Genomic DNA, 15,827 nt, shown 5'->3' with positions numbered 1-15,827 from the left:
TTTCCTATCTGGAAGCTCTAAGTTGTAATGAATGTTGTCATTGTAATTTTGGGAAACATTTAACAACTTACGAAAGTTCAGAAAATGAGGATGTAAATTGTCTAAACATTTGACTTAATTTATTAATTTCCAGATGCTTAATAGGCAATCTATCTGATAAATTTCTATGAGTGTCTGTAGCATTTATTTAAAATGACTTTAATATACTCTACAGATGTATCAGTGGAAGAAAGAAGGGCACAGGTGTGTACTTATTTCTATGAAATGCCTAGTAAATATGCAACAAATTGTTATCTATTCGGAAAAACTAAACACCCAATATATATGGAGCTCTTATTAAACTATATTCAACATTCTGACTTCCTAGTTCTTCTCTCTCTAAATAGATAAGTATTTTCACAGATAATTTGCTTGTAAGGTATTTTCACAGATAATTTGCTTGTAAACACTTAAAATATTTCAACTTAAAAATGAGGAAAAATTAAGAATATTACGCGTAAATATGCACAAATATTTACAGGACCCACTAGAAGTTATACATTATGATTAAATTAGATAAATCAGATACATTTTAATTCATAAAATTAAAATGGTTCATAATGGTGTCAGAATATGCATATGCTTGTAGAATGCCTTATTGCTTCCAAGCAGTTTTCTTCCATTCTTTTTTATTAAGAGCCATTCAATTGGTCAGCTCATAAATTGGTTGATTTAGCTTTGGACTAAAATATTCACCATGAGCTATTGTGCTTATAAATAAAATCAGAGAGTTTGAGATAGACACAGTACCTTGTCTGCGAAGCACAAGAAGTTGAAACCACCAAACTAAGACGTGACACATATCCAGAATTCACACTGAAGTCATTTAAATATCTAAAAGAGTAGTGATGCCAAGAAATAGAAGGAATATGAAAAGAATGCAGGATTCTCATCAAGTTCAGAGATCTTCAGAACTTGAGCTGAATACAAAATTGAGTAAAAAATGTTGCTGCATGGGCAAAGGTTGCTGACTTTCATAAGTAGACAGAAAAAATTTGATGATACTGATCCAAACCAGATATGAGGCTGTCTTATCAACTGTTTTTCTAAGTTTTGGGATCCTCAACATAGTGGCAGCCAGCACCATAAAGCACACTGACATCTGAAGATGTTGTCTTAAATCCCAGCCACTATCTCTGGCTAATAAGAAATGCCATAAGAAATGGAAGGCAACCCCCAAAATTACCTGGGACTCTACTCCTAAACTTGATTGAGATGACTTTTTTCCTCTTTAATTGGGTAAGATCCTTTAACTCCAAATATAAAAATTAAATGTAGAAATGTTTAAAAAGATAAAATTTAAGGTAAAAATCCAAGTAGTGCCCGTTCTCACTTATAAGTGGAAGCTAAACATTGAGTGTACACACAGACACAAAGATGCAAAAAAATAGACACTGGGGACTACTTGAGAGGGATGGGAGGGAGGTAGGAAGAGTAGAAAACTATTGGGCATTATGCTCACTACCTGGGTGATGGGATCAATTGTACCCCAAACCTCAGCATCATGAAATATACCCAGGTAACAAACCTGCACATACACCCCATAAAATATGAAAGTTGACATTACTTTTTAAAAAGGTTAAAAAGAATGGGCTTTTAGGGTAAGGAATCTGATCTTATTTGATACTACTAATATATGTAATGGTTACAAAAATGCCCTATTACAGTAACATGTTAGTCTTACATTTTCAATTTAAAATATATATGCATATAAATACTTGAATTTATGATTTCTTATCATTGAAAATGATAAGAAAATCTGTTAATTTTTTTCAAATAGTTTTGAAAAATTTAGGTGAAATGAATCGCTACATTTCTTAGAATTATATAACTTATTTAACTATATGGAAAGTATTATTATCAATAAATCAATTGAAATACTAAACGAGAAAATCAAATCTATTAAACCTATACATGCAGTTTAAGAAATTTAATTTGCAAGTGGTAACAAACATTAAATAAATGTGACTGTCAAAACTTGCTATACTTATGAAAAGAACAAAAATTTATATAGTTAAAATTTTAAGGAAAAAAGAATATTAATTATGAAAATTAAAGTGAACTTTGAGAAGTCTATTCTACACATGGAAACCATTTTCAAACACACAAAATGCTAAAAATAATAATATCAGACTTTGAATTTTGGGGGACAGATATAAAGTTATTTTCATAGATGCCGTATCAATGGCATTGGAGACTGTACGGCATGTCCTTTAGGACAATTATTTTTTCTTGGACGTTTATGTGTCATTTCACATACATAATATAAAAAACAAAAGCATCTTACATAGACAAGTTTTTATTTTTAAAATAATTTAGCTAGGGCTATTTGATCTTTTTCTTAGATTGGGAAAAAAGTGCTAACATATAGAAGTGAAAAAAAAGCCATTAAAAAATTAAGTGATGCCAAAATTATTTTCCTTTAGGGCAGTCAAAGGCTTAAAAACACTTCATAGGCATGATTGTGGTTCTGTTTTAAAATTAGTGGATTTATCCTTATTAGATAGAAATGCTTGTGAAATGGCCAATAAGGGAAACTGACAGCTGAATATACAAGAACTTGTGTTAAACCAGACAGGAGGGCAGCACTGAGCCTTGTTAGGACAGGGAAGGGGAGGGTGGGACAGAGGAAGAGAAAGGGCTTTCATAGGAGAATTTGAGAGTGGTGATTAGATTAATTAGATGATATTAAAATAGTTCTCTGTAAGAGTAGAAGGAGAGGATTAAAGAAACTTGATTTAAAAAGCATTCCCTTCAACCTCAAAAATAACTACAAAATATGACACTATATTATGTATACCAAAAAATATAAAGGTGAGATCCAAAGGATTTTTGTAATGTTTGAAAAAAGATAATGCTTTCCTTAAATAAGATGAGTATTCTTTCATGTAAATTTATTTATCTATAAAGAGATGGTGTAAGGTGCACTATTTTTAGGGGCTCTGAACTGAATCATTGCCAGCAACATAAATATCTTAAAAGCACACAGATATTCATAAAAATCCTCTCTTGAACCCTTTTCCTATTCCAACTGCTATGCCATTCTTCTCCTTTCTTTTACAACAAAATTCCTTGAGAGAGTTGTCTTCACTGGGAATTTCCAGTTTTGCTTTCCCCATTCTCTCTTGAGCCCACCCCAGGCAGATTTTCCACCCCATCCCCACTCCACCCAAGCAGCTGTCTTCAAGGTCATCAAAGGTCATCTCCTGGTCATCACCTTCCTTGGTCTATCAGCAGCTTTTGGCATGCCTGACAACTTACTCTTTCTGAGTACACTTTCATCCCTCGGTTTCATGACCCTGCACTTGCCTGTTTTTCTCTGACTGCTTCTTCTCTATCCCTTTGCTGATTCCTCCTTATCTCCACAACTTCTGTGTGCTGGAAAGTTCCCAGGGCTCAGCCCAAGTCCCTTCTCTTTTTTTTTCCATCCTTGTTTCATTTATATTCACTGCCCAGGTAAATTCATCCAGTCTCACGGATCGAAGCACCAATTATATGCTGTTGGTATTATTCCAAATTGTATTTCTAGACCTCTCAGTTGAAAATCAGACTAATTTATTCAACTACCTACTTTTCCAAAATTGAGCTCCAAATATTCACAACCTTACCCCCATTCCTCCAAATCAACTAGTCCTGCAGTCTTCCTGGTATCCGTGAATGACAATGCCCTTTCTCTAGTCCAGGAATCAGCTAACTATGGTGGACAGGTCACGTCACCTCCACTGCCTGTGACATGTTGTCTATGGTGTTTTCCTGCTACAGAGGCAGAGTTGAGTAGTTGCAACATAAACCATAAGACCTGCAAAGCTGAACATATTTACTATCAGGCCCTTTACAGAAAAAGTTTACTGGTTGCTGTTCTTTATTGCTCAGGCCAAAAATCTAGTCATCTACTCTATTTTTTATAGTCTATATCTGCTCAGTGAGCAAATTTCATTGACCCTACCTTCAAAATACTATATATCTAGACTATAACCACTGATCACCACCACCACAGTTACCACCTTGGTCAAAGCCATCATCATTTGTTATCTGGATTATTGAAAGAAACTCTAAGAGTGTGCTCAATACAGCCTTAGTAGATAAATTAATGAAGGAATAGATGAAAGAAAAATAGAATTTTGAGAAAGAGTATTTAAATAGCTTGTTGATTAAAAAAGTCAAGGAATAAAATTTCCAGTGCTCTAAGTCTATGCATCATTAAATGTGCACTGTGAAACCATATTTTGGTTAGGTGCTTTGAAAACAACAAATTTGCTTCTTTTGAAGTTTTCTTAGTCAATAAAGCACATTCCCAAGTAAGGTTCATTCCCTGTTGTAGATATCTATGGCTCACCCATAGTGCTCACATGTTTTCTAGAAGTAGGTGCTGAATGAATAGTCAAGTGAAATTATGTGATAATACGGAAATTATCCCCAGAATAATTTTTGCTTTAACCTGTTAATTCTTTCAGTATATAGATAGATAAGTAGATATTTCAACCATATAATATTTTTCTCAACTTGGTTTGGAATCCTGAACCATGATCTTAAAGCACATTTTAGAGTTCTCACTAGGGAAATAACACTAGAATCTCCCAGGGAACTTTTGAGAAGGCAGATGTCTAGCTCAATCCTGAATCTATCAAATCAAAAATTCAAGGTTGGAGACCTTGAATGTGTACTTGCAAAGTGGTTCTATGTTCATGGAAACTCTAAATGGCTTTATTGGTTGAAATACCTAATGTAACACGTGAAAATTGTATGAAACTTTCTGAAAATCCAAAATTTTTAAAAAGATAAAAAAATTCTAAAGTAAGATTTGAAGGGATGGGGGTAAGGTTGTGAATATCTGGAGCTCGATTTTGGAAAAGTAGGTAGGAGAATAAATTAGTCTAAAATTCAACTGAGAGGCCTATAAATATAATTTGAAATCTCATCAGCATATAAGTGGTATTTCAATCCATAAGACTGCATGATTTTACTGCAGCAGTGAATATAAATGAAACAAAGATGAAAAAAATGAATCCCTTTCCATTATAACAACATCGTCTGCATTTACAACACACATTTATGTGACCTACAAGCAGCTTAGTTCATGAGAATGTGAATCATCAGGAGAATGTGCCCACTGACTCTGCCAAGTTAACTCCACAGAAGTAGAGCAATTGGAGAGTAATTTGTCACATAAATTCTAGGCATCTCATGGTCAGAAGAACACATACATGTTGTAACCCAACCAGAAAGTGCAACCAGTGATGGGAATTCCTTGCTCAGGGCCGCACAGCTTCCAGGTCCCAAGATGATCTCACTGTCACTGTTCATGCGTGCATATGTGGAGTAAAAGGCAGGTGGGGAGTGCCTTGACTTTCCATTTCCTTAATGATAAACTTCTTACCTTTTCCAGGATCTTCAGAAATCAAATGTATTTGTGTAGCCTCCCCTGACAGCTTATGTTGGCATCTTCTGGATGGGACGGATTGTGTGTGTAGATGTTTAACACAAAGGGTCTTGAGGCTAAGAAGGGGTTTGGTGACTGGATCCACTGAGTCGAGGATCTATGACATAGAGGTTTTCTTCCCTCTTTATATCCATTCTGAGACTGGATGCTCTAGCCTGTGAGTTTTTCTGTATGATTTCCAAGGGTATAAATAATACAAAGAGAAAGATTTGATTCCACATGAAGAAATTCTTTCTAACATTCAGCAATATCCTCAGATGAAATGCATGTAGGGAAATTCTCTATCCAAAGGGCTCAGAAACAGGAGAGATGAACACAGAAAGAGGAACAGGTACTTTACATTGCCACTTAAAGCAGTGCTCCCCAGTGTTTTTGGCACCAGGAATATTTTGTGGAAGAAAATTCTTCCAGGGAGGAATGTGGGGAGGGATGATTTTGAGAGGAAACTGTTCCATCTCAGATCATCAGGCTTTAGAGTATTAGATTCTCATAAGGAGTGCACAACCTAGATCCTTCTCATGCACAGTTCACAGTAGGGTTCACACTCCTGTGAAAATCTAATCCTGCTACTGATCTGACAGGAGGTGGAGCTCAGGCAGTAATGCTCGCTCACCTGCTGCACAGCCCAGTTCCTAACAGGCCACAGATGGGCACTGGTCTGCAGCCTGTGAATTGGGGAGACCCCTGATTTAAAGCATGGGCTTGTTGTCAGATAGAATTGTGTTCTTAACATTTTTACTTACTTGCTCTATGACCTTGGGGAAGTTACTTACGCTCTCCAAACTTAAGATTCTCTATCTCCAAATGAGGAAAATTATCTCGTCTCTCAAGACTTGAGAGGGTTAGATGAGATAGTGACTGAAGTGTATTTAGCACAGCTCCAGCAGGGCAAAGGTGTATTTAATGGTGGCTATTATTATTGTTGGAGATTTGGGAATGGTGGTAGAGTCAGTCACCTAAAATGAAAAGCAGTGAGGTGCACTTTTGATCACATTATCTGGCAGTCTGAAGTTTAAGAGACATCAAGAATTAATCTCAACTAACCAGGCAATCAGGTAAAGTGAAAATGGACAAACCCTGAAGCAACTAGATAATCAGAAACAGAATTATAAGGAGATTCTAAGGAGCTTGCTTACAGGCAAAAGAAGCTGAAAATTAGAGAACATTTTAGACGTTTTAAAACATATTAATTCATCTCTGTAGATCCCTCTTTAATACGTGTTTTATCTTTAAATTTTAAGACCACTTGTTGATAGAGTCTAACAATCATCCCACTTTCTAGGGAACTATAGTACCCACCAGCTATCATTTAATATTAAAATTATAAGCCAGGAAGAGATTTCTACATGTGTTTAATTGTTTTCACCAACTCAATGGTATATTTTAATAACTAATTTTTAGATTGTTGAACTCTCCTGTGATACTCCTGCAAACCTCATATCTTGCTAATGCCTACTTGGTCAGAAGGATTCAAACGCCTTCCTGCCTACCTACGGCCTGCTGAAAACATGATCTCTCTGGAATGCAGAGAGATAGATTTGGTAGAATGTTCATATTTAACTAAATTATGAAAAGTGAATTTGATGCACTTTTTACTAGAAAACATTATTGTGTCCTTGAGTAACATTTTTGGACTGCTTCAGTTTGGAGTACGTGGTGTGAAATTTTAAGAGATTTTATGAAAAGTTTAGTCTTGTTGGGTAATGTGTTGGGCATTCTTCCACATTTGTGTTAAGAAAAATGCTTGGTACCTGATTTTAGATGCTATGGATAACATAGACTGGAAGAATTCAAATCCCATCCCTCCAAGCCTCAGTCTAGGTTGCATTTCATGCCAAACATCTTTCTTGACCATTTTAAACTGTTAGTTTATATCTTCTGTGCCCACTTCATGCTATTCTTCAGAAATTCTTACAGACAAGCAAATACCTCAAGTTCACAGCTATTTAATGGTAAATGGTTTTCATAAATACTAAATTCTTGACACCATTAAAAAAACAGAGGGGAGTATTTTCTTGCATATTTGTTGAGTAGATTCCCAGGTATAAAATAATGCATCTATGCTGTCTCCATGACACTACCCAACCTCTATGATGCAAAGTGCTTCATTTTGACTACCGAAGGATATACCCATCCAAAATTCTTTGTAGTAGAAGAATGTTCCTTCCCCCATACTAGCTACTTTTTTCAACCTCCAGAGTTGTGTGTCCTGGGTGATAAACCTGCAGCCACTAATGGCTTCCAGAATTCTGCTCTTTATTTTGTGTTCTCTAACTCAGAGAAAGTTAATTGTCCTTGTCAAAAACGGAGGCATCCTCCTTGGCTGCCTCATCATATAAATCCTCATTCTACTTCATCATGTAAACCACTTACTCCTATGGATTTGTACCTTACATATTTCACGGCTCTAATTTATGCTTTTTTTATATCCTTATTGCCTTAAACATAGCTGAGGATACCTAGACTATCCTAATAGCCTCTTGACTGCATCTTTTATTCACTTCTTTGATTATATAACTTCCCTGCTTAAAACCTTCAATGATTACCCTGGATCTTAAAATGAAATTCGAACAAATTTCTGGGTGCCTTCCTCAACTTCATCAAACATCACTCTTTCTTCTCTACACTAATCCAAGCCTCAATGAATTTTTATCCATGTCTCGAGTGTACTACATACCCTCTTAGAACATCCTCCTATACCCACTACAGATCCCTCTTTCCTTAACTCACACCTGTATAACTTTATTTATTTTGTATATTTTCTATTTAAAATCATTCCTTCTGGAAGCCTTCCCTACCTTCTTACCCCCACTCCACATCTGAGCTAGGTCTTCCCACGGGATTCCAAAGAACCCTGTATCTATCCTAGTTCAGCATTTAGCACACTGCCTTGCACCTGACTTGTCTGTTCACAGTACTTCCTACCAAAGAGAGTCCCTTTGCTCCCCACTGACTCCCTCAGCACACAGTGCCAGGCACATGAGTAAAAATTATGGAGTGAGTGCTTGAACATTGTACAACTCTTGCCCCCCAGAGCACCACAGTCACACACTAACCAGAAAAAATTAAAGGACCTCATTTAATTATTCCACAAATAGTTACTGAGTAGTTACTGCATATTCTCTGTGGAGCAGACATGATGCTAGGCTCTATAAATATTCAACAGAAACACAATAAAATTACTTTTCTACAATGTTGCATTTGGTCAAATATCATTTTCCACCAAAAAAACTGTGTCCAATACTCGGAAATACAGTCACCACCTGTGTGGCCTACCTGTGATTCACAGCTTTTCTGCCTGCCACCTGATGCTGAGGTTTCAAATCACATCCTGTTACTGCTTTTACATTTGCATTTTTAAGAGCCTATATTGAAAATGGTGACAAACAAAATGTTCTTACCTTTGGCTGGCTCCCTATGGGGAGAGCAGAACAAAAGGCAAGAACCTTTAAGGTTACTACCTTCTTCAGGCGTATCAAAGTGATACCAAGCAACGTGCACCTTGGAAGAAAATTCCTACAAAATGTGCCCAGTTTCTTTCTGAAGCCAAGACATTGAAAAGATTTTACATCCAGTAGAGCAGGAATGCAGAGTTCTGAATGTGCTGGAGAAAACGCCTCCTGCCAGCAATTGTTCTCAGTACACTGCCTTCTGGCAGAGGCCCTCAGGAGGCCTTCTAGTGGTCACGAAAGCATGCATTGGAGAGGTTTACATTATACACATTAAAATTCTCATGTTTATAGCAAAAATATTGAGTTATCCTTCCCAAATGAGAGGAAATGCGCCATGTGGGACGGTAGATGGCTTTGTTAAAAAAAAAGATATATACATGTATATATAAAGATAGACACTACAAGTGTTTAATCAACTACTGAAGAAAGAAAAACAAAAAGTAGTTTACCTTTTCCACATTCTCTTCCACATGAAGCCCAAATAAACAAAATCAGCATTTTTATTTATTCCCAAGTCATAAATTATCATCCTAGGCAACTAGTTCATGGGCTCTTTTCAAGCATGGATTAATCTGTTCTCCATTCATTCATTTAAGTCATGCTTTCTGTAACTTTACTACCTTCTGTGATTTGGTATCCAGTATTTTTATTTTTTCCAAAAAACTATAGGAAACCTTATATCTGTAGCTCTGCAAATAATATTTGCAGGCATCAAACAAATAAAATAGATACTGTATTATCAATATAGTTATTTTGGCTTCTTAAAATTACATTACACATTTTTTTTTTCAGTTTTAAGGTGATCAGTTCATTTCCTTCATTATATTCACATTGTCCCTCATCTGCCTTTCCACCACTCCATACCATCTGTGAAGGCTGCCATCTCACCCATGACACTTCAGGGAGTTGTCCTGCCTGCCACTTTATGTTGGAGCAGCTGTGCGGTTCTTCCTTATCTTTGGCTGAAGGATTGGCATTGCTTACTCGGGAGTCACCACCTGTCTGGTCACTTTCACTGCCAATATCAGCTCCATCAACTGCCAGGATCATCTTTCTAAAATGCATCCCTAATCCTTCTCTAAAATTTTCACAGTCTTCCTAATTGCCTTTGGAGTAAGGAATCCTCAACCTTTTCTCAAACTCTTCAAAAATACAGCTCAAGTGTCATGGTTTTTCTCTGCTGGAGATTTTGTTCATGCATTGCTTTGCCTGCTGTAACAGCCAACCTTGACCCTTCCTGAGCATCTATTTCACATGCTCCTCCTCCAAGGAGCCTTTCATGATCTGCCAACTAGAGATTATCACTCCCTTCTTCAACTCCTCCATGGTATTTGTCTGTACCTCTTTTATTACATCAATCTTATACAGCAGTATATTGTACTGAATTATATCCTTAGTGGAGTTTTTTTCCATTTGTTTTGTTTTTACTGCATTGTTTAGACTTTAAAGACAAAAATGTTTGTTTTCTTTGGATCTCTTTCTCTCATGGAGGGACCTCAAAGTTTTTCAAATTAATTTATTCAATTGACTTAAATTCAGAGAACACCCTACAAATTTTACTCTATGTGTGGGTCTTGCAATTTTATTCTTTTGGAGATAATTCTTATTCTAAGAAACTAGTGTGGTTTGTGGTTTAGAGTCGTGGTTTATGCTACCCTCAGGAAGAATAAAAAACAGCTGGTGTCCAAGCAGCTCTGGAAATTAGTCAATAAACTAATTGTAGAACAGAAGCCAAGAGTAAAAAAGTTTTACTTGCAAATTTTAAGTTCTATCTATATGGTTTTTTTTTAGAATTTAAGAAAAATTCTTTAATTCAGGTGTGGAATCAAATATTATTATAAATGATGAGAAAAACTCTATTAAGGCATTTATATTATCAAAATTAATGCTAATTATAAACACATAACAATTTACAAGGATTTCATCTAAATTCAACAAATGATTGTGATCACTTTCTATACACAAGAAATTGCCCAAGAAAACAGAGATACAAAAATGAATAAATATAGACACAGCACCCAGAAAGCTCAAAATTAAAAAGTTTTCAAGAAATGCACAAAGTAACTGTAAATCACTTCATGAGAGCAAGATATGATGAGAGTAGACAAGAAGGGCTACCCCAGCTCAAAAGTGGGATAAATAATCTGTGGTCATGGATATTAGAAGCATTCTGGCATCAAAAGCTTGAAGGATAGTATTATAAATAAATGAATAAACTAAGGAAGAGACTTTAGAGGGAGAGAAAATGGAGTGGTAAAAGGCTCAGAGAGTTGTAGGTGAAAGGAATTACAAACCAGATTGATGCAATTAGAAGCCCTGAGCCAAAGACCATCTTCTGTTAAGTTCCCTTGGGTGATATCACTCACTGAGGAGAAGTTGAACACACAGCTGGTGATCAGAGCACATATATTTGTGAGGTATCAAGTGAGGGGTGTCCTAAGTTTCTGAGGTACATAGAACAGGTTAGGAATTCTACTGTCTTTCACATGCTCACAATCCAAATCAATGTTGAACAAGTTTAACTAAAGATAATAGTATCAAACTAAGATCTGCATTTTCCATCTAGCCTAGAGAATTCAAGTCACTTACAGTCCCTGCTTCAATCTCCAAGTCACCTACTATGCTGTACTTCTCTCCAAGTTCCTCTGGGTCTTCATGAGGGATTTAGATGAACTCTTTCCAGTGGCCAGTTTACTCAAAGAGTCCTTCTAACTTATGATTTCACTCAAGTGAGCACATTTTTCTGACTTAACTGATGGATGTTCTCCCACCTCCAGGCCTTTGTCTAGACTCCTCACTCTTCCTTCATCTTTGAGAGTGGCTCACTCCCTCGCCTGCCTCCAGGCTCCTTCAGTGACTCGTCCTTGACCACTTATTAAAAATCAAACCCTCACCACAAGCCACTTTATTTTTCTCCATAACCTTATCATCTTACATCCTATGTAACTTATTTATTTACCTGGCTTATTGTCTGATTCCCCACCCAGGGAGCCAAAGATGTCTATTTTACTCATGAATGTATCCCCAATTATGTAGCCTAACATATAGTCAATGCTCAACAAATATTAAATATTTAATAAATATTAAATTAGCAAATACAGGTGTGAATGAAGTGTATGCACAGTATTTACATGAGTATTTGAAAGAAGCCCTATTTTGCTTGCTAGCACTTACTGTTCTCATTACTTTTACTGAATTAAGGAGCATTTACAAAGCATCTACTATGTAATCAGCATTGGAGCTAGTTCTTACAAAGTAAATCATATATAGTGGTTCTGATATTAAAAAAAATAAGAATGGAATAATACATAGAGCATGAATATTATAGGACTTCAGCTGGCATTTTAAAGAAGGAAAGAAAGATACCTTGACATCTTCAGGGGTCCTGCCTGGGGCATTTCCTCAATGCAGCAAATGAGAAGATGCTCCCCAATAGAAGCATGGGCTTTGAAATTACACAGACCTAAATTCTAATTCCAGCAGTGCCATTCATTATCCTTACCACTTTGGCCTAGTCGTTAACATCTCTGGGTCTCAGTGATTTCATTTGTAAAATGAAGACCACAATGTTAACCTCACACGGAGAATGTGAGCTATCAAATGAGATCATCTATGGAAACAATTAGTCAAGTCCTTGGCATACAGAAGCAATTAAATAAATGCATGTGGAATGAATTAATTTTTGATAAGTAAGGGAAAATAGAGCTAGAAAAAATGTGACTTTTTTCAACCTACTTATACTGTGTTTACCTAACTATGCCTTTCCTCGTGGTGAACGCTCTGACCTCAATAGGATAAAAATAGTGAATTGCATTCTTTGATAGGTTATTATATGTATTGTTATTCTCATTTTACAGATAAATAAATTGGGTCTTAGACACATTAAATAACTTGTGCAAGGCCACAAAGTAAGCAGCAGAGTTAGGATTTGAACCCAGATGAGCTCACCTTCAAAGCTGGCTGGGCAGTCTTGGTTCTCACTTTAGAGTCATGTGATTGCTACAAATTCTCTAAACTCATAGTTGGGACATTATGCCTTTCTGAGCTTGCATGGTATCTTAGGCATATTTATTTCATCATTTTAGTAATTTTAAAAACATATTTGTTCATCTAATTTTTATATATTTACATCGCCTTCTAAAAACATCTTCTCTGTATGGGTAACTTTTTGTCCTTAGATCTTGAATGAGTTTTCACTGGGCACCTTTCACAAGAAGTTCAAAGAAACCCATCAAAACTAATGTTTGTTGAACATCTAGTTAGCGACGGGCTCTGGTCTGATTACTCCTCAACTCATACATTTCTCACAACAAAGCTATGTGGCAGATACCACCTTTATCTTCATATTAGAGATGATGAAAATGAAACAGTGTGGTAATGAGTTCATTCAGCATATACTTCAGGACTAGGATTCAAACCCAAGCATTTAGATTACATTGCCCATATTCTTAATCATGAGACTATACTGCTCCTCACACACCAGGACTGATTACATCTTCTCTTTCTTTATAAATTCTAGGAAAATGCATTTTCATAGAGTCTAAATTGTACTTCTATGAACTGTGACTCTGTTACATCGTTTAACAAGTCTTTAGTTTTCCTGTGACATTGGCATCTGCAACTAGCCAAACTTTTTAATATAAAACTTATTTATATAAAACAAGTGAATCTAGAATATGATAAAAATCCCAAATTTTAATTCAGCACATATAAAACTGTTAGTGGTACCCCCTCCCCTCACCCCAATTTGGAAATACCATATTGATGGTCTTCATTGCCTTAAACAGGCTCCAAGCTGTGCTCTTGTAAGACGCTGGACTTTAAATCATAACCTTACATAAATTCAAAACCAAATAACAATTTTAACAAGACTTTTTCCTTTCAATACTAACTTTTTTTTTTTTTTACTTTCGAAGTAAAATGATTTAAACATTGTCTATTTTTAAGAAAGAGCAAAAAATGTGTTCACGTTAAGTTGGAACAGTGTGCAAATGCACTGGCTTCACTGTTATCTGGACGGCAAAGCATTAAATCACAAGGAGAAAAAAGTCAGCATGTTCTCTTAGAATACAAATAGATTAGCGTCAGTAAGAACTTTGTCCAAAAAAGGGAAAAGACACCTACCCAGAGAATAAATCATGCATATGAAACCTATAATTTTAAGAAGTATTTTCAAGAAATGTTATAGCTGATAAATATGACTATGAGATAAAGAAAGCACAGAAAAAGTTCATGTGACTTTTTTTTAAGTGGACCTTCCAAATGTGATCAGTCAACATACCCCACTTTTTATCTATGATTCTTACATAAGATACAATTCACCAGTAGCTATGGAACTCACAGAAGAAAGTCTACATAGATTCTCTCTCTCTGTCTGTCTCTGTCTCTCTGGACCTCTCTGTCTCTCTGATTCTATGATGTAAGAGTACTCAACATTATTAGGCACATAAGAACCTTAGGTTAAAATATGTAAAAAGTCCATATACCCGGACATATAAACACTCGTGATCGTTTGAGATTCTGCTAATGTACAATATAAAGCTTTCTCACTCAGAACTTAAAAAAAGAAAAAAAAAAAAGAATTCTTCTTACCATATATTCCATATTTGCTGCCGGTGGGAACACTTTGCCCCGAACTTGATTATGATAATCAAGAATGGCGATCATGTCATTCTGCGAAATGTAGCGCTTCCGCCTGGCTTTGGGGATATCCGCTGAATCTAATTGTGCTTTCAGAGCTGCTTCAATATCAGTGAAATTATTGGTTGGCGGGGGTGAGTCAGTGGAATTGAGTAGGACGACGGCACTTGCTTCACAGAGAAGGGAGAACAGGAGTGCACTGCTGACGGCAGAGATTGCTATCATTTTGAGGGGTGGAGAAGAAGAGGCCACCGAGTTTACTTTGCTTTAAAGCAGAAAGGTAGAGTTAGGGTCTATGAAAAAAAATAGGTCCAGAGGGTATGAATTTACAAAGTCATCATTTGGGAGCATTGCTTGATTTGACTTTCTCCAAAAATCCAAACAAATGTTGAACTCAAGCCTAGGAGATAACCTACAGTAGAATCTCTATTCATTTTTTTAGTGTCATGAGGCAGACCCCTAAGAGGAACTTTGTACAGCAGAGAAAAATAAACAGCATGACCACTAACCCTAAAATGAATGTGAACCATTTGCCCCAAATGTCTGAACCACAAAATACATTACTGCATATTTATTTTCAGCGGGAAATTTTCAGAAATTGAAATTCACCTTGAAAGTGAAGAAAAAATGAATCACAGGTAACAACAGAGAACGTGCTGATAATGTCTGCCAGACATATAGACACACCAAGTGATAGAACACATACAAAAAAGTCATAGTAATCCAATCTCATTTCTTTAAAAAAATGTGAGATACTTTAAAATCAATGCATGCAATATAAACTTGTTGAGCTAAATAGCTTACCTCTGCACAATGCCAAAATGAATATATTGTTCTTCCAAAAATTTAAGGTTCTTTGCTATGTGGTAGCATGAACTCTTGTAAGAGGAGTGTGTCTTATTACAAACTCTCTGAGAGCAAAGCTCTGCAAGGTTTGAAGGCTGCTGGCTACAGGAGCAGCTAACAGCTTTTATATGTCACTGTTTGCAACGTCCAGAAAGGGCAGTCTTTCTAAGGGTCTCTCTTAGCCAAAATCAAAGGGGAGGGGTTTGGGGTAGAAAAAAAACAGTGATTGGGTGGCAACCTTTTTATGTGGGTGGTGAGGAAATTGAGTCACACCCACAGCTTACAAAGTACAAGCCATAAAAGACAAACCCCTTTTTCTCTGGGCTTCCACCTTTTCTGTGAGTAATTTCTCTCATTTTATGCTTTCTAGTTCCTGGTTCCCATACAAAAAAGAAGAAACAAAGAAAAAA

At 36.2% G+C, this 15,827-nt stretch overlaps 1 protein-coding gene across 2 annotated transcripts in view; it reads right to left on the bottom strand.

Moving 5' to 3' along the window:
- Window positions 1–15,546, bottom strand: part of PI15 (peptidase inhibitor 15) — a 30,688-nt gene extending 15,142 nt beyond the window's left edge. Inside the window, exons 1-2 of one of the 2 annotated variants that reach the window (XM_063668915.1) lie at window positions 15,376–15,546; window positions 14,524–14,864 (exon numbers count right to left, since the gene is read on the bottom strand). In XM_063668915.1, the coding sequence (XP_063524985.1) occupies window positions 14,524–14,796 (273 nt within the window). In that variant the 5' untranslated portion in view covers window positions 14,797–14,864; window positions 15,376–15,546. The remainder of the gene's footprint in view (window positions 1–14,523; window positions 14,865–15,375) is intronic. The other variant, XM_054498430.2, reaches the window with a different exon arrangement.
- Between the last annotated feature and the right edge of the window lie 281 nt (window positions 15,547–15,827).

This window comes from Pongo pygmaeus, chromosome 7 (genome assembly GCF_028885625.2).
Source record: "Pongo pygmaeus isolate AG05252 chromosome 7, NHGRI_mPonPyg2-v2.0_pri, whole genome shotgun sequence".
Taxonomy (NCBI): Eukaryota; Metazoa; Chordata; class Mammalia; order Primates; family Hominidae; genus Pongo; species Pongo pygmaeus.
Note: the sequence above shows the minus strand (reverse complement) of the source record. Positions and strands in the feature narration are given on the sequence as shown.